Source organism: Oncorhynchus mykiss, chromosome 22, assembly GCF_013265735.2.
Source record: "Oncorhynchus mykiss isolate Arlee chromosome 22, USDA_OmykA_1.1, whole genome shotgun sequence".
Taxonomy (NCBI): domain Eukaryota; kingdom Metazoa; phylum Chordata; class Actinopteri; order Salmoniformes; family Salmonidae; genus Oncorhynchus; species Oncorhynchus mykiss.
Window position 1 is genome coordinate 50471251 of NC_048586.1, and position 20592 is coordinate 50491842.

The window sequence follows — 20592 nt, forward strand, 5'->3', positions numbered from 1 at the left end:
ATCTAATTGAAATACAGTGGAATTCCATCCACTCCTATGGAGGACTCCTTCTTCTGGGGAGTACCAATATGGCCGACCTGTGGCTTCAAACCCTCTCACTGGCCAACACATGGCATCTGCCATCCAGGGTTTATATACATCATTGGAGTGTCACAATCTTGAACCAACGGTCCCGGGTCAAATAGCTTGAGAACCGCTGCTTTACCGTACTATACTATCATGTACAAACTTGTGAAAAATAGACACCTACGATTGGTTCAGATTAGATCCGGTCCAAACCAATCAAATTTGGTCTTGTTTAGGGGCGGAGCTCATTAAAATAATAGCCAGTGTGTAGAATAACACCCAAATATGCAAAGGAGAGTATTGCATATTTCTACCTTTGTGTATCTATTTTAGGATACATCACCATGACGAGAATGACATTTATATTCAGAATGATGCATTTCTGTGTAGTACAGAGCTGAAATGCTGATACCCAGATGTAAATCCACCTCCCGTACTATATAGTTCAATAGCCAAAAATAAAAACGGTCAAACTCAACGTGTGATGTCACAGCTGACACGTCCTTCTTTCCTTCAGACATCTTTGAATCTTAATTCGTAGAAGAAATTTAAAAAACGAGAGTTTTGATAAAACGTGGTCGCCTAAAAATGAAAAAAAAAGGGGAGGGAAATTTTACCGTAATTCTGTTATCAAAATTTTGCATCTTCACAGTTCTTCTAGTACATGTGTTTTTGGGACATATTCTGTGTATATTGTTCAAAGTAGTCCTTGTGCATAGAGTTACATGGTTTGTTAAACTTTGAAATCAATGTTGTTGTTGATTTTTTTTTGTGAAATAAATAAGTCTGCTTAATTCCTTTAGCTGGTGATTTCCCATATCACTCCGCTCTCTCCAATATGCATCATACGTTTATTACAATTACATGTGAATATAACAAGCAGCACTTGTTTTGGTTTCTACATTCATTGTGACGAGTCGTGAAAGTCTCACCTAGGCACTTCTATCAAAACACATTCTAGACCAGTAAGCAGCATCGCACTTGGCAACAAAAAAAAAAAAAAAACGCAACGTTGTTTTCACATCACTTCAAACCTTTTTTTTGTCTCAGTGTGATGATGCTGAATCAACGGTGCAAAATGTCATGAACATAAAGAAGTAATTGTTTTCACCCAACTTGCAACATTAAAAGAAAAAAAAGAAAGCCTCCTATACATTCTTATAACTAATAAAGCATTGGGCCCTTTAAGTGACCAGCTCTTTCCTACATTAGGCTTCAAAAGGAATGATTCTGAATCTAATTGATTGATCTGATCAGTCGAAGGTCTCTTTACGTGGTCAACAAATGAGTTGGGAATTGTGGTTGATGGATCGTGAGCCTCTCACTCCAACTGGTACCTTCCTCATATCCATGTAGGTCGAGTTAATGTTCCCTCTTCCCGTCTGAAATACAGAAAATATCAAACTGTGTCAACTTGAACCTCGTAGCGTTTACCCTTTACCATTTACCCTTTACCCATTACCATTTACCCTTTACCCATTACCATTTACCCTTTACCCTTTACCATTTACCATTTATCCTTTACCCTTTACCATTTACCCTTTACCCATTACCATTTACCCTTTACCCTTTACCCTTTACCCTTTACCATTTACCATTTACCATTTATCATTTACCCTTTACCCTTTACCCTTTACCCTTTATCATTTATCATTTACCCATTTAGCATTTACCCTCTTAGCATTTACCCTCTTAGCATTTACCCTCTTAGCATTTGCCCTTTACCCTTTACCATTTACCCTTTACCCATTACCATTTACCCTTTACCCTTTACCATTTACCATTTATCCTTTACCCTTTACCATTTACCCTTTACCCATTACCATTTACCCTTTACCCTTTACCCTTTACCCTTTACCATTTACCATTTACCATTTATCATTTACCCTTTACCCTTTACCCTTTACCCTTTATCATTTACCCATTTAGCATTTACCCTCTTAGCATTTACCCTCTTAGCATTTACCCTCTTAGCATTTACCCTCTTAGCATTTACCCTTTACCCTTTACCCTTTATCATTTACCCATTTAGCATTTACCCTCTTAGCATTTACCCTTTACCCTTTACCCTTTACCCTTTACCATTTACCCTTTACCCTTTATCATTTACCCTCTTAGCATTTACCCTCTTAGCATTTACCCTCTTAGCATTTACCCTCTTAGCATTTACCCTCTTAGCATTTACCCTCTTAGCATTTACCCATTTAGCATTTACCCTCTTAGCATTTACCCTCTTAGCATTTACCCTTTTAGCATTTACCCTCTTAGCGTTTACCCTTTTAGGATCATTATTTAATGATAGGCGTAGCTAATAATTAGTATATAAGTAATTAGGATATAGTAATTAGGATAATTAGTGTTCCTAAACCAGGAGGAAAGACCCCTTGGATTTTTAACAAAAAGTTAGATCACATTGTTGACAAGTTATAACTACTGTTTGGACAAGGTTGGAAGCATGTGAACTACTGTTGAGACAAGGTTGGAAGCATGTGAACTACTGTTGAGACAAGGTTGGAAGCATGTGTATTGAATATTCTCACCGTAGGTTGGGTCCGATTAGGCTGAGGAAACAAATGAAAACAGAAATATTATTATTTAACATTTTCATTATTTTGTTTTGAAGATTATGTACAGAATTGTCCAAAATATTGGCTTCAATTATATGCTTTTATAACGGTCTTGTTAGGTTACAGCCCGATGCTAAAATTGATTAAATTGTTATTTTTCCTCATCAATCTACACACAATGCCCCATAATGACATCACAATACCCCATAATGACATCACAATACCGCATAATGACATCACAATACCCCATAATGACATCACAATACCCCATAATGACATCACAATACCCCATAATGACATCACAATACCCCATAATGACATCACAATGCCCCATAACAACGTAGCAAAAACAGGTTTTTTGAATTTTTGCTCAAATACAGAAATCTCACATTTACATAAGTATTCAGACCCTTTACTCAGTACTTTGTTGAAGCACCTTTGGCAGAGATTACAGCCTGGAGTCTTCTTGGGTATGACACTACAATCGTGGCACACCTGTATTTGGGGAGTTTATCCCATTCTTCTATGCAGATCCTCTCAAGCTCTGCCAGGTTGGATGGGGAGCATCGCTGCACAGCTATTTTCAAGACTCTAGAGATGTTCGATCAGGTTCAAGTCTGGGCTCTGGCTGGGCCACTCAAGGACATTCAGAGACTTGTCCCGAAGTCACTCCTGAGTTGTCTTGGCTATGTTCTTAGGGTCGTTGTCCTGTTGGAAGATGAAAGTTTGCCCCAGTCTGATGTACTGAAAGCTCTGGAGCAGGTTTTCATCAAGAATCTCTCTGTACTTTGCTCCATTCATCTTTGCCTCGATCCTGACTAGTCTCCCAGTCCCTGACGCTGAAAAACATCCCCACAGCATGATGCTGCCACCACCACGCTTCACCATAGGGATGGTGCCAGGTTTCTTCCAGACGTGACGCTTGGCATTCAGGCCAAAGAGTTCAATCTTGGTTTCATCAGACCAAAAAAAGTCTTGTTTCTTATGGTCTGAGAGTCCTTTAGGTGCCTTTTTGGCAAACTCCAAGTGGGCTGTCATGTGCCTTTTACTGAGGAGTTGCTTCTGTCTGGCCACTCTACCATAAAGACCTGATTGGTGGAGTGCTGCAAGGTTCTGGAAGGTTCTCCCGGGTTCTTGGTCACCTCCCTGCCCAAGGCCCTTCTCCCCCGATTGCTCAGTTTAGCCGGGCGGCCAGCTCTTGGAAAAGTCTTGGTGGTTCCCAAACTTCTATTTAATAATGATGGAGGCCTCTGTATTCTTAGGACCTTCAATGCTGCAGACATTTTTTTGGTACCCTTTCCCAGATCAGTGCCTTGACACAATCCTGTCTCAGAGCTCTACAGAATTTTTTTTTTTTTTTAATTTAACTACGCAAGTCAGTTAAGAACAAATTCTGATTTACAATGATGGCCTACCGGGGACCAGTGGGTTAACTGGACGACAGATTTTTACCTTGTCAGCTCGGGGATTCGATTTAGCAATCTTTCGGTTACTGGCCCAACGCTCTAACCACTAGGCTACCTGCCACCCCCACGAATCATGTCCAATCAATTGAATTTACTATAAGTGGACTCCAATGAAGTAGCAGAAACATCTCAAGGATGATCAATGGAAACAGGATGCACCTGAGCTCAATTTCAAATCTCATAGCAAAGGGTCTGAATACTTATGTAAATAAGGTATTTCTGTTTTACATTTTTTTATAAATCTGTTTTTGCTTTGTCATTGTGGGGTTTTGTGTCGATTTTAGAATAAGGTTGTAACGTAACAAAATGTGGAAAAAGTCAAAGGGTCTGAATACTTATGTAAATAAGGTATTTCTGTTTTACATTTTTTATAAATCTGTTTTTGCTTTGTCATTGTGGGGTTTTGTGTCGATTTTAGAATAAGGTTGTAACGTAACAAAATGTGGAAAAAGTCAAAGGGTCTGAATACTTTCTGAATGCACTGTATATGTTTCTCACTGCAACAACTTGAACTCAGTGTAAGAGCTTTAGGTTGTGCCAGCACTTCAAACATTAATGGGCCATTTCCCGGACACAGATTAAGCCTAGTCCAAGACGTAATCTGTTTCCAGGAAACCAGTCCCATATTGGATTGGGCTCAAATCTGATCTCTCATAAAAATTAAAAAATAAAGGATCCAAACCTGCATGGGGACGTATGTCAGCGAATCATACAGCTCCTCAGATCGAAAGACCTGGGAAAAAATGAGCCCAAAACATCACAGAAGAAAAGTCTGGTGCTTGGCAATGAATAACATTAAGGAAGAGAAACTCCAATCTTCACAAACATAGCTTGAAATAATGATGGCTTTGACATTAATACTATATAAAGTAACTAACACAAGTTGTACTTGAAGCCTGTTGATTGTTTTTCTCTAACTGATATTTCAATCAGCCAATCAGCTGTAACGGTGTATATTATAATGAGCCTGACCCTCAGCCTGATATAGAAGAAGGTGATGGTGAAGCTGTAGAAGCAGAGGAACACAGACACTCCAATCACAATCCACTTCAGTTGGTCAATCAGCTCAGCCTCAGGGGACTCAAGTAGAGGGGAAGGACAAACGAGGACATCTCCTGCTAGTCCTGGGAACAGACAGTCAAAAACATGGAACATTTTAAACACAACCTTTTCTGGGAAAACATGAAGTATAGCAAACACAACAGAGGAGGAAATGGAGTTTAGACATGATAAAATACATTATCATAATACATTATGAAGTACTTCATGGAACATCTAGAAACTACCATTATCATAGTACATTATTATTTAAATATATATATATATATATATATATATATATATATATATATATATATATATCCCCTTTATTTAAATAGGCCATTATGGCAAAATAATCACAATTTAGCATTAACACTGGAGTGACAGATGTGTAGATAATGATGTGCAAGTAGAGATACTGTGGTGCAAAAGAGCAAAATAAATAAATAACAATATGGGGATGAGGTGGTTGGATGGGCTATTTACAGATGGGCTGTGTACAGGTACAGTGATCGGCAAGCTACTCTGACAGCTGATGCTTAAAGTTAGAGAGGGAGATATGAGTCTCCAGCTTCAGTGATTTTTGCAATTCGTTCCAGTCATTGGCAGCAGAGAACTGGAAGGAATGGCGGCCAGAGGAGGTGTTGGCTTTGGGGATGACCAGTGAAATATACCTGCTGGAGCACGTGCTACGTGTGGGTGCTGCTATGGTGACCACCAGCTCATGGTGAGCTGAGATAAGGTGGCGCTTTACCTAGCAAAGACTTATAGATGACCTGGAGCATGTGGGTTTGGTGACGAATATGTAGCGAGGGCCAGCCAACGAGAGCATACAGTACAGTTCGCAGTGGTCGGTAGTATATGGGGCTTTGGTGACAAAACGGATGGCACTGTGATAGATTACATACAGTTTGCTGAGTAGTGTTGGAGGCTATTTTGTAAATTACATCGCCGAAGTCACGGATCGGTAGGATAGTCAGTTTTACAAGGGTACAGTGCCTTGCGAAAGTATTCGGCCCCCTTGAACTTTGCGAACTTTTGCCACATTTCAGGCTTCAAACATAAAGATATAAAACTGTATTTTTTTGTGAAGAATCAACAACAAGTGGGACACAATCATGAAGTGGAACGAGATTTATTGGATATTTCAAACTTTTTTAACAAATCAAAAACTGAAAAATTGGGCGTGCAAAATTATTCAGCCCCTTTACTTTCAGTGCAGCAAACTCTCTCCAGAAGTTCAGTGAGGATCTCTGAATGATCCAATGTTGACCTAAATGACTAATGATGATAAATACAATCCACCTGTGTGTAATCAAGTCTCCGTATAAATGCACCTGCACTGTGATAGTCTCAGAGGTCCGTTAAAAGCGCAGAGAGCATCATGAAGAACAAGGAACACACCAGGCAGGTCCGAGATACTGTTGTGAAGAAGTTTAAAGCCGGATTTGGATACAACAAGATTTCCCAAGCTTTAAACATCCCAAGGAGCACTGTGCAAGCGATAATATTGAAATGGAAGGAGTATCAGACCGCTGCAAATCTACCAAGACCTGGCCATCCCTCTAAACTTTCAGCTCATACAAGGAGAAGACTGATCAGAGATGCAGCCAAGAGGCCCATGATCACTCTGGATGAACTGCAGAGATCTACAGCCGAGGTGGGAGACTCTGTCCATAGGACAACAATCAGTCGTATATTGCACAAATCTGGCCTTTATGGAAGAGTGGCAAGAAGAAAGCCATTTCTTAAAGATATCCGTAAAAAGTGTAGTTTAAAGTTTGCCACAAGCCACCTGGGAGACACACCAAACATGTGAAAGAAGGTGCTCTGGTCAGATGAAACCAAAATTGAACTTTTTGGCAACAATGCAAAACGTTATGTTTGGCGTAAAAGCAACACAGCTGAACACACCATCCCCACTGTCAAACATGGTGGTGGCAGCATCATGGTTTGGGCCTGCTTTTCTTCAGCAGGGACAGGGAAGATGGTTAAAATTGATGGGAAGATGGATGGAGCCAAATACAGGACCATTCTGGAAGAAAACCTGATGGAGTCTGCAAAAGACCTGAGACTGGGACGGAGATTTGTCTTCCAACAAGACAATGATCCAAAACATAAAGCAAAATCTACAATGGAATGGTTCAAAAATAAACATATCCAGGTGTTAGAATGGCCAAGTCAAAGTCCAGACCTGAATCCAATCGAGAATCTGTGGAAAGAACTGAAAACTGCTGTTCACAAATGCTCTCCATCCAACCTCACTGAGCTCGAGCTGTTTTGCAAGGAGGAATGGGAAAAAATTCCAGTCTCTCGATATGCAAAACTGATAGAGACATACCCCAAGCGACTTACAGCTGTAATCGCAGCAAAGGTGGCGCTACAAAGTATTAACTTAAGGGGGCTGAATAATTTTGCACGCCCAATTTTTCAGTTTTTGATTTGTTAAAAAAGTTTGAAATATCCAATAAATGTCGTTCCACTTCATGATTGTGTCCCACTTGTTGTTGATTCTTCACAAAAAAATACAGTTTTATATCTTTATGTTTGAAGCCTGAAATGTGGCAAAAGGTCGCAAAGTTCAAGGGGGCCGAATACTTTCGCAAGGCACTGTATGTTTGGCAGCATGAGTAAAGGATGCTTTGTTTGCGAAATAGGAAACCCGATTCCAGATTTAATTTTGGATTGGAGATGCTTAATGTGAGTCTGGAAGGGGAAGTTAACAGTCTAACCAGACACCTAGGTATGTATAGTTGTCCACATATTTTAAGTCAGAGCCGTCCAGAGTAGTGATGCTGGACGGACGGGCAGGTGCGGGCAGCGATCGGTTGAAGAGCATGCATTTAGTTTTACTTGTATTTAAGAGCAGCTGGAGGCCACGGAAGGAGAGATGTATGGCATTGAAGCTCTTTATGAAGTACTTTGTGGAATATCTAGAAACTACCATATGCCAGTCAGACACTGCAGTAATTCCTGGTGGATTTGTATTGACAAATGATGTAATCACTATCGAATGCAATGTTTAGTTACATACTGTACCCTACTGTACATCACAATGTTTAGTTACATACTGTACCCTACTGTACATCACAATGTTTAGTTACATACTATATATACCCTACTGTACATCACAATGTTTAGTTACATACTGTACCCTACTGTACATCACAATGTTTAGTTACATACTGTACCCTACTGTACATCACAATGTTTAGTTACATACTGTACCCTACTGTACATCACAATGTTTAGTTACATACTGTACCCTACTGTACATCACAATGTTTAGTTACATACTGTACCCTACTGTACATCACAATGTTTAGTTACATACTGTACCCTACTGTACATCACAATGTTTAGTTACATACTATATATACCCTACTGTACATCACAATGTTAAGTTACATACTGTACCCTACTGTACATCACAATGTTAAGTTACATACTGTACCCTACTGTACATCACAATGTTTAGTTACATACTGTACCCTACTGTACATCACAATGTTTAGTTACATACTGTACCCTACTGTACATCACAATGCATCATTTGACTTTTCTAAACATAAAACACAGGTAATCAATCGAAGACTGTGTCCCAAGTGGAATCCTATAGTGCATGGTGCACTAATTTAGACCAGATCCCTGATCAAAAGTAGTGCACCCTAATAGGTATTACAGCATTTGGGACATAGCCTAAATACACAAGGCAAATGTTCCACTAACCTGGCAGCAGTTTGGTGGAGTGTTTCCCCTTTACAGTTTGGATGGGCTTCATGGTAACAACAGATGACAAGGAGAACTCACACTGGAACAGACCACAGATGTCCTCAGCCTTTAAGTTGTGTAATGTGAACTTGTACTGGTTCCATGTCACCTTCGTGTAGGTGCAGTCAGCCATGTGACTGTTATTCACCTAATAATAATAATAATAATGCATTTCATTTACAGAGGAATCTCAATACGTAGGCAGAAACTAAACAACAAACAAAGAAACAAACAATAAAGACAAACAAAATACAAAGTTGTAAAGTAATAAAATCACAGTCCTAAATTAATAAATGTATAAAGTCATAAAGTTATGATGTCATAAATTAATAAAGTTATAAAGTCATAAATTAATGAAGTTATAAAGTCATAAATTAATAAAGTCATAAATTAATAAAAGTTATAAAGTCATAAAGTTATGATGTCATAAATTAATAAATTTATAAATTAATAAAGTTATAAAGTCATGAATTAATAAAGTTATAAAGTTATAAATTAATAAAGTCATACATTAATTCAGTTATAAAGTCATAAATTAATCAATTAATAAAGGAATAAATTAATAAAGTTATGATGTCATAAATTAATAAAGTCATAAATTAATAAAGTCATAAATTTATAAAGTTATAAAGTCATAAATTAATAAAGTTATAAAGTCATAAATTAATAAAGTTATAAAGTCATAAATTAATTCAGTTATAAAGTCATAATGTATTCATAAAGTTATGAAGTTATGGAGTTATAAAGTCATAAATTCCTAAAGTTATGTATTCATAAAGTTGAATTAAATTAAATTGAATTAAAGAATCAAGGCAGTTAAAAAACTAGGCTAAAAGAGTTTTGATTGGTTGGTCTGTAGATGGATAAGAGTTTTGATTGGTTGGTCTGTAGATGGATAAGAGTTTTGATTGGTTGGTCTGTAGATGGATAAGAGTTTTGATTGGTTGGTCTGTGGAGCGTCTTTCAGATGGTTAAGGGAGAGGAGAAAGAGAGCAGAGTGCTCGGTCCCCCCATGGTCTGGACACCTGTCATGGGGACCTGAAGCAGTGGGGAGTGGCTGGAACGGAGTGTGTGAGGTGGCTCGCGATCAGGTCACTCACCTGACAGACCATGGTAACATCAGAGTTATTGAGTCTGTTCAGCCTGGCGTCAATGACAAAGAGCTCATCTGTGTCTGTGTGACTACAGGTGATGGAGACAGTACCGTCGGGGTTGAGTGTCCGGATCTCAGGCTGCATCACCTGAACCTCTGGGAGGGGAGAGACAGTCAGAGTGAAACGAGAAGAGAGAAGATAACATACTGTAGAATCTTAACGGAAAGTCATCTGTTTGAGGAAACGTGGCATTTGTTCCTCACAAATAAATAAATAAAATGAATCCATGGAAAACAATTAGTGTTTTAGACAGTCACATTTCTTGTGGCCTTTTATCCCAGACAGGTCGAAGAGGATAAACATATAAATTTCCATGACTTTTAGTTATTATGTGTCAGGTGGATTTAAATAAATACAATCTCCATTTTCCAAAAAATGAATGACATTACTAACATGATATGTATATATATATATTGTTTATAATGAAGCATAAGGCAGATATCTCACCGTGGCTGGGGCAGAGAAGGGTAAAGAGCCAGGCTGCCACAGAGAGGAGTCTGATTCTCATTTCAACTTCTTATTTGGCTTGAACCTTTAGCTAGCTGAGTCTAACTCTGACTGACGCCAAATGAACAGTGATGACTAGGGGAAATCTCTCCTCATAACTCTCTCGCTCTCCTCCTATCACAGGGCTTCAATTGGTATACTTGTCTGCCATTGGGGAGTGTCACAGACACCAAGTTGTAAAGTGGGTTAAAGTGTAGAAGGATTCCGACTAAATCAGGTGTCGTCTATGATTGATTTAAATGTCATTTTGAAAATAATTAAAAGATATGTTTAAACGTGTGAAACTGTGATGTCCCCACCCCCCTCACATTTATTTTAATATCTAATGTCTATTATCATATGAATATGAAAGGCCATTTCATACGCTAAAATGGATAGTAACTGTATATGGTTTGTGTATGGTTAAAATGCAGACAGAGGACTTGTTCATGGTAAAAAAAAACACTTGTGACCACACTGGACAATCCCCCGATTGCTCAGTTTAGCCGGGCGGCCAGCTCTTGGAAAAGTCTTGGTGGTTCCCAAACTTCTATACCCTACTGTACATCACAATGTTTAGTTACATATTGTACCCTACTGTACATCACAATGCATCATTTGACCTTTCTAAACATAAAACACAGGTAATCAATCTAAGACTGTGTCCCAAGTGGAATCCTATAGTGTATGGTGCACTAATTTAGACCAGATCCCTGGTCAAAAGTAGTGCACCCTAATAGGTATTACAGCATTTGGGACTTAGCCTAAATGTACAAGGCAAATGTTCCACTAACCTGACAGCAATTTGGTGGAGTGTTTCCCCTTTACAGTTTGGATGGGCTTCATGGTAACAACAGATGACAAGGAGAACTCACACTGGAACAGACCACAGATGTCCTCAGCCTTTAAGTTGTGTAATGTGAACTTGTACTGGTTCCATGTCACCTTCATGTAGGTGCAGTCAGCCATGTGACTGTTATTCACCTAATAATAATAATAATAATGCATTTCATTTACAGAGGAATCTCAATACGTAGGCAGAAACTAAACAACAAACAAAGAAACAAACAATAAAGACAAACAAAATACAAAGTTGTAAAGTAATAAAATCACAGTCCTAAATTAATAAATGTATAAAGTCATAAATTAATAAAGTTATAAAGTCATAAATTAATAAAGTTATAAAGTCATCAATTAATAAAGTTATAAAGTCATAAATTAATAAAGTTATAAAGTCATAAATTAATAAAGTCATAAATTAATAAAGTTATAAAGTCATAAATTAATAGTTATAAAGTTATACATTAATAAAGTTATAAAGTTATAAATTCATAAAGTCATAAATTAATAAAGGTATAAAGTTTTAAATTAATAAAGTCATAAATTAATAAAGGTATAAAGTCATAAATTAATAAAGTCATAAATTAATAAAGTTATAAGGTCATAAATTAATTCAGTTATAAAGTCATAAATTAATAAAGTAATAAATTAATAAAGTTATGAAGTTATAAATTAATTCAGTTATAAAGTCATAATGTATTCATAAAGTTATGAAGTTATGGAGTTATAAAGTCATATATTCCTAAAGTTATGTATTCATAAAGTTGAATTAAATTAAATTGAATTAAAGAATAAAGGCAGTTAAAAAACAAGGCTAAAAGAGTTTTGATTGGTTGGTCTGTAGATGGATAAGAGTTTTGATTGGTTGGTCTGTAGATGGATAAGAGTTTTGATTGGTTGGTCTGTGTAGCGTCTTTCAGATGGTCAGGGAGAGGAGAAAGAGAGCAGAGTGCTCGGTCCCCCCATGGTCTGGACACCTGTCATGGGGACCTGAAGCAGTGGGGAGTGGCTGGAACGGAGTGTGTGAGGTGGCTCGCGATCAGGTCACTCACCTGACAGACCATGGTAACATCAGAGTTATTGAGTCTGTTCAGCCTGGCGTCAATGACAAAGAGCTCATCTGTGTCTGTGTGACTACAGGTGATGGAGACAGTACCGTCGGGGTTGAGTGTCCGGATCTCAGGCTGCATCACCTGAACCTCTGGGAGGGGAGAGACAGTCAGAGTGAAACGAGAAGAGAGAAGATAACATACTGTAGAATCTTAACGGAAAGTCATCTGTTTGAGGAAACGTGGCATTTTTTCCTCACAAATAAATAAATAAAATGAATCCATGGAAAACAAGTAGTGTTTTAGACAGTCACATTTCTTGTGGCCTTTTATCCCAGACAGGTCGAAGAGGATAAACATATACATTTAGACAGTCACATTTCTTGTGGCCTTTTATCCCAGACAGGTCGAAGAGGATAAACATATACATTTCCATGACTTTTAGTTATTATGTGTCAGGTGGATTTAAATAAATACAATCTCCATTTTCCAAAAAATGAATGACATTACTAACATGATATGTATATATATATTGTATATAATGAAGCATAAGGCAGATATCTCACCGTGGCTGGGGCAGAGAAGGGTAAAGAGCCAGGCAGCCACAGAGAGGAGTCTGATTCTCATTTCAACTTCTTATTTGGCTTGAACCTTTAGCTAGCTGAGTCTAACTCTGACAGACGCCAAATGAACAGTGATGACTAGGGGAAATCTCTCCTCATAACTCTCTCGCTCTCCTCCTATCACAGGGCTTCAATTGGTATACTTGTCTGTCATTGGGTAGTGTCACAGACACCAAGTTGTAAAGTGGGTTAAAGTGTAGAAGGATTCCGACTAAATCAGGTGTCGTCTATGATTGATTTAAATGTCATTTTGAAAATAATTTAAAAAGATGTTTAAACATGTCCCCAACCCCCCTCACATTTATTTTAATATCTAATGTCTATTATCATATGAATATGAAAGGCCATTTCATACGCTAAAATGGATAGTAACTGTATATGGTTTGTGTATGGTTAAAATGCAGACAGAGGACTTGTTCATGGTAAAAAAAAACACTTGTGACCACACTGGACAATCTTTCTAGTTTTGATTTAGTAGATATGGAAATATGGAGGCATTCCCATAAGAATAGATGGAGTTAGCTTTACCGATTCCTTACCAGTGGCACGGTTGTGTTTTGCTGTTGTTAGCAGACTACCTGGCTCCTCTAAATACGGTAATTACAGCACAATACCTTGTTAGTTATTAGATGTACACATGATCCTTTTCTCCATTGACCTTCAATGTAATTTAATAGGCCGTGTAAATCTGCTCTACCAGCATGTTTACGGATATTTTCTGTTATCAGAAAAAAGGAAAAAGCCTTTGATTTCTAACTAGGTGAGCAGAATCGGTGGTTGGTGTTAAATGCCACATCCTGTTGTGTTGACTTGTTTCTCTGACGTCTGTCACCAGGAACTAGACCTGAAGTCAGTCAGCAGTAAAGAGCCTGAGTCCCAAATGGCATCCTATGTGTAGGGGAATAGGGTGCTACGACCCATAGGGCTCTGATCAAAAGTAGTGCACTATGTAGGGAATAGGGTGCTAGGGTTCTGGTCCAAAGTAGTGCACTATGTAGGGAATAGAGTGCTACGACCCATAGGGCTCTAGTCCAAAGTAGTGCACTATGTAGGGAATAGAGTGCTACGGCCCATAGGGCTCTGGTCAAAAGTAGTGCACTATGTAGGGAATAGGGTGCTAGGGCTCTGGTCCAAAGTAGTGCACTATGTAGGGAATAGGGTGCTACGGCCCATAGGGCTCTGGTCTAAAGTAGTGCACTATGTAGGGAATAGGGTGCTACGGCCCATAGGGCTCTGGTCAAAAGTAGTGCACTATGTAGGGAATAGGGTGCTACGGCCCATAGGGCTCTGGTCTAAAGTAGTGCACTATGTAGAGAATAGAGTGCTACGGCCCATAGGGCTCTGGTCTAAAGTAGTGCACTATGTAGGGAATAGAGTGCTACGGCCCATAGGGCTCTGGTCAAAAGTAGTGCACTATGTAGGGAATAGGGTGCCATTTGTGGACACAGACTAACTGTAAAGGTGCGGTAGTCTCTAGAAGAAGAGGCCTCCTGTAGGGCACGCCTGGGTTCAAATACTATTTGAAATCTTTCAAATACTTTTAAGTGTTAGCTCTAGCCTGCCTGGAGTAGCAGGTGGATGGGGTTAGCGCGTATAGGATCTTCCTGCTGTTTCCGTTGTAACTGTCAAGCGGCCAATCAAGCCCAGCTAAAGCATTTGAAGTGATTTCAAATAGTGCTTGAACCCAGAGCTGCGTGGGGCCCGATCCTGACATCCTGTTATTATGCTGTAAAAGCGCACACTGGAAACTGTGTCCCAAATGGCACCTTATTCACTACCAAAGTGTCCCATGGGCCCTGGTTAGAAGCAGTGCACTATATAGGGAATAGGGTGTCAGTGGGGAAACTGCCAGATACTGGGAGATGGATGCATAATGAAGCAGTGCTTTTGGAGGTTTGATCCACTTTTCTTTCTTAGTATTACTGTAGTAACAAGACTGCATCAACTTAGAGGAATATTTTTAAGAAAATGTTGTTGTGGGGGTCAACGGTCAGAGTTCTTCACACCTGGTCATCTACAATGCCTTCCGAAACTATTTTATACCCCTCAAATGATTCCACTAGTTGTTGTGCTACAAGCTAAAAAAACAATTTACTCCATAATGAAAAAGTGAAAATATGTTTATAGAAAAGTTTGCAAATTTGTTATTTTTTTTATTTTTATTTTTTTAACAAAAATAAGTATTCACACCCTTGAGTCAACACATGTTAGATTCACCGTTGGCTGCGATTACAGCTGTGAGTATCGAAGAGCTTTACTCATCTTGATTGTACAATATTTGCACATTATTCTCTTTAAAATTCTTCAAGCTTTGTCAAGTTGGTTGTGCTCGTTGCTAGAAAGCCATTTTCAAGTATTGCCATATATGTTCAAGCCAATTTTAGTCAAAAATGTAATAGGCTCTTCAGGAATATTACATGTACATAGCCTTGTGTTTTATTGTCCAGCTGAAAGGTGGATTCGTCTCCCAGTGTCTGTTGGAAAGCAGACTAAACAAGGTTTTCCTCTAGGATTTTGACTGTGCTTAACTGTATTACGTTTATTTTTATCCTGAAAAACTCCCCAGTCCTGTTAGAGCTCTAGGGGCGCTATTTCATTTTTGGATAAAAAACGTTCCCGTTTTAAGCGCGATATTTTGTCACGAAAAGATGCTCGACTATGCATATTCTTGACAGTTTTGGAAAGAAAACACTCTGAAGTTTCAGAATCTGCAAAGATTTTGTCTGTAAGTGCCCCAGAACTCATTCTACAGGCAAAACCAAGATGATGCATAACCCAGGAATTAGCAGAATTTCTGAAGCTCTGTTTTCCATTCTCTCCTTATATGGCTGTGATTGCGCAACGAATGAGCCTACACTTTCTGTCGTTCGCCCAAGGTCTTAGCAGCATTGTGACGTATTTGTAGGCATATCATTGGAAGATTGACCATAAGAGACTACATTTTCCAAGTGTCCGCCTGGTGTCCTGCGTCGAATTCGGTGCGCAATTGCCAGCTGCTTCTACTTTACCATTTGATTCAGGGGAGAAAGCATGTGTCCAAGAACGATGTATCAATGAAGAGATATGTGAAAAACACCTTGATGATTGATTCTAAACAACGTTTGCCATGTTTTCAGTCGATATTATGGAGTTAATTTGGAAAAAAGTTCGCGTTTTGAGGACTGAATTTGGGGATTTTTTTTGGTAGCCAAATGTGATGTATAAAACGGAGCTATTTCTAATACACAAGGAATCTTTTTGGAAAAACTGAGCATCTGCTATCTAACTGAGAGTATCCTCATTGAAAACATCAGAAGTTCTTCAAAGGTAAATGATTTTATTTGAAGGCTTTTATGTTTTTGTGAATGTTGCGTGCTGGATGCTAACGCTAATGCTAACGCTAAATGCTAAGGCGAAATGCTAACGCTAGCTAGCTACTTTTACACAAATGATTGTTTTCCTATGGTTGAGAAGCATATTTTGAAAATCTGAGATGACAGTGTTGTTTACAAAAGGCTAAGCTTGAGAGATGGCATATTTATTTCATTTCATTTGCGATTTTCATAAATAGTTAACGTTGTGTTATGCTAATGAGCTTGCTGATAGATTTACACAATCCTGGATACAGGGGTTTTTTCATAGCTAAACGTGACGCAGAAAACGGAGCGATTTGTCCTAAACAAATAATCTTTCAGGAAAAACTGAACATTTGCTATCTGAGAGTCTCCTCATTGAAAACATCTGAAGTTCTTCAAAGGTAAATGATTTTATTTGAATGCTTTTCTGTTTTTTTGTGTAAATGTTGCCAGCTGAATGCTAATGCTAAATGCTACGTTAGCCATCAATACTGTTACACAAATGCTTGTTTTGCAATGGTTGAGAAGCATATTTTGAAAATCTGAGATGACAGTGTTGTTAACAAAAGGCTAAGCTTGAGAGCTAGCATATTTATTTCATTTCATTTGCGATTTTCATGAATAGTTAACGTTGCGTTATGGTAATGAGCTTGAGTCTGTATTCACGATCCCGGATCCGGGATGGGGAGATCAGAAAGGTTAACGATGACAAGCATACCCATAACATGATGCATCCACCACCAGAATGCATGTTTTTGAATATTTTTATTCTGTACAGGCTTCCTTCTTTTCACTCTGTCATTTAGGTTGGGATTGTGGAGTAAATTAGGTTAGTATTGTGGAGTAATTTAGGTTAGTATTGTGGATTTACTCCGGCAACTGAGTAAGAAAGGACGCCTATATCACTGTAGTGACTGGGTGTATTGATACACCATCCAAATTGTAATTAATAACTTCACCATGTTCAAAGGATAATTCAATGTCTGCTTTTTAATTTTTACCCATCTACCAATAGGTGGCCTTCTTTGCGAGGCATTGGAAAACTTCGCTGGTGTTTGTGGTTGAATCTGTGTTTGATTCAACTGAGTGACCTTACATAAAATTGAATATGTGGGGTACAGAGATGAGGTAGTCATTCAAAAAAATCATATTAAACACTATTATTGTACACAGAGTGAGTTCATGCAACAGTATAATGTGATTGTTAAGCAAATTTTTATTCCTGAACTTATTTAGGCTTGACATAACAAAGTTGAATAGTTATTGACTCAAGAACTTTCAGCTTCTAATTTGTAATTAATTTGTAAAAATGTCTGAAGACATAATGTCATGTATTGTCATGTTGTGTCTTTCTGTCCTTTCCTTTCACCCTGTCTCCCTCTGCTGGTCGTATTAGGTTACCTTTTCTCCCCCGCTTTCCCCCAGCTGTTCCTTGTCTCCTCCTAACTACCCATTCACCCCGTTTCCCACCTGTTCCCTTTTTCCCTCTGATTAGGTCCCTATATCTCTCTCTGTTTTTGTTCCTGTCCTTGTCGGATTCTTGTTTGTTGTGTTTCATGCCTGAACCAGACTATCGTCATGTTTGCTGTAACCTTGTCCTGTCCTGTCGGAATCTGCCGGTCTGTCTGAACCTACCTATGTTTGGTTATTAAAGAAGCTCTGTTAAGTTAATTCGCTTTTGGGTCCTCATTCACTCACCGTGACAGAAGAATCCGACCAAGAATGGACCCAGCGACTTCGGATCCTCTCCACTCAGCCGTCGAGATCCAGGGAGCGATGCTAGGCAGACACGAGCAGGAATTGTCTGCTGCTCGACATGCCGTTGAAACCCTGGCCACCCAAGTCTCCAACCTCACAGAACAGGTTCACCATCTCCGCCTCGATCCACCGGCCACTTCCAGGGCTTTCGAATCTCCGGAGCCCAGAATCAATAACCCGCCGTGTTACTCTGGGGAGCCCACTGAATGCCGCTCGTTCCTCACCCAGTGTGATATTGTGTTTTCTCTCCAGCCCAACACTTACGCCAGGAGCACTGCTCGTGTCGCCTACGTCATATCTCTCCTTACTGGACGGGCTCGTGAGTGGGGCACGGCAATCTGGGAGGCAAGGGCTGAGTGTACTAACCAGTATCAGGACTTTAAGGAGGAGATGATACGGGTTTTTGATCGATCTGTTTTTGGGGAGGAGGCTTCCAGGGCCCTGTCTTCCCTATGTCAAGGCAATCGATCCATAACTGACTACTCTATTGAGTTTCGCACTCTTGCTGCCTCCAGTGGCTGGAACGAGCCGGCCTTGCTCGCTCGTCTTCTGGAGGGTCTCCGCGCAGAGGTAAAGGATGAGATTCTCTCCCGGGAGGTTCCTTCCAGCGTGGATTCCTTGATTGAACTCGCTATTCGCATTGAGCGACGGGTTGATCTTCGTCACCGAGCTCGTGGAAAGGAGCTCGCGCTCTCCGTTGCCCCCCTCTCCCTGTCACTACCATCTTCCTCTGCCGGCTCGGGAGCTGAGCCTATGCAGCTGGGAGGTATCCGCATCTCGACTAAGGAGAGGGAACGGAGAATCACCAACCGCCTCTGTCTCTATTGCGGTTCTGCTGGTCATTTTGTCACTTCATGTCCAGTAAAAGCCAGAGCTCATCAGTAAGCGGAGGGCTACTGGTGAGCGCTACTACTCCTGTCTCTCCTTCAAGATCCTGCACTACCTTGTCGGTCCATCTACGCTGGACCGGTTCGTCAGCTTCCTGCAGTGCCTTAATAGACTCTGGGGCGGAGGGCTGTTTTATGGACGAGACCTGGGCTCGGGAACATGACATTCCTCTCAGACAGTTAAGGGAGTCCACGGCCTTGTTCGCCCTGGATGGTAGTCCTCTCCCCAGGATTCAGCGTGAGACGCTACCTTTAACCCTCACTGTTTCTGGTAATCATAGCGAAACCATTTCTTTTTTAATTTTTCGTTCACCTTTTACACCTGTTGTTTTGGGCCATCCCTGGCTAGTTTGTCATAATCCTTCCATTAATTGGTCTAGTAATTCTATCCTCTCCTGGAACGTCTCTTGTCATGTGAAATGTTTAATGTCTGCTATCCCTCCTGTTTCCTCTGTCTCTTCTTCACAGGAGGAGCCTGGTGATTTGACAGGGGTGCCGGAGGAATATCACGATCTGCGCACGGTGTTCAGTCGGTCCAGGGCCACCTCTCTTCCTCCACACCGGTCGTATGATTGTAGTATTGATCTCCTTCCGGGAACCACTCCCCCCCGGGGTAGACTATACTCTCTGTCGGCTCCCGAACGTAAGGCTCTCGAGGATTATTTGTCTGTAGCTCTTGACGCCGGTACCATAGTCCCCTCCTCCTCTCCCGCCGGAGCGGGGTTTTTTTTTGTTAAGAAGAAGGACGGGTCTCTGCGCCCCTGCATAGATTATCGAGGGCTGAATGACATAACAGTGAAGAATCGTTATCCGCTTCCTCTTATGTCTTCAGCCTTCGAGATCCTGCAGGGAGCCAGGTTTTTCACTAAGTTGGACCTTCGCAACGCTTACCATCTCGTGCGCATCAGGGAGGGGGACGAGTGGAAGACGGCGTTTAACACTCCGTTAGGGCACTTTGAATACCGGGTTCTTCCTTTCGGCCTCGCTAACGCTCCAGCTGTCTTTCAGGCATTAGTCAATGATGTCCTGAGAGACATGCTGAACATCTTTGTTTTCGTTTACCTTGACGATATCCTGATTTTTTCACCGTCACTCCAGATTCATGTTCAGCACGTTCGACGTGTCCTCCAGCGCCTTTTAGAGAATTGTCTTTTTGTGAAGGCTGAGAAGTGCACTTTTCATGCCTCCTCCGTCACATTTCTCGGTTCTGTTATTTCCGCTGAAGGCATTAAGATGGATCCCGCTAAGGTCCAAGCTGTCATTGATTGGCCCGCCCCTAAGTCACGCATCGAGCTGCAGCGCTTTCTCGGCTTCGCGAACTTCTATCGTCGTTTCATCCGTAATTTCGGTCAGGTGGCAGCTCCTCTCACAGCCCTTACTTCTGTCAAGACGTGCTTTAAGTGGTCCGTTTCCGCCCAGGGAGCTTTTGATCTCCTCAAGAATCGTTTTACATCCGCTCCTATCCTTGTTACACCTGACGTCTCTAGACAGTTCGTTGTCGAGGTTGACGCGTCAGAGGTGGGCGTGGGAGCCATTCTTTCTCAGCGCT

At 40.2% G+C, this 20592-nt stretch overlaps 1 protein-coding gene across 1 annotated transcript; it reads right to left on the bottom strand.

The window, feature by feature from the left end:
* Positions 1-496: 496 nt before the first annotated feature.
* Positions 497-13420, bottom strand: si:ch211-67e16.3. The gene is made up of 9 exons (XM_036959492.1): positions 13007-13420; positions 12444-12592; positions 11346-11535; positions 10012-10160; positions 8870-9059; positions 5072-5223; positions 4782-4832; positions 2607-2627; positions 497-1448 (listed from the first exon to the last, which is right to left on the bottom strand). Exons 1-9 carry the CDS (start codon positions 13065-13067, stop codon positions 1344-1346), a joined length of 1068 nt encoding a protein of 355 aa, XP_036815387.1. The 5' UTR covers positions 13068-13420; the 3' UTR covers positions 497-1343.
* Between the last annotated feature and the right edge of the window lie 7172 nt (positions 13421-20592).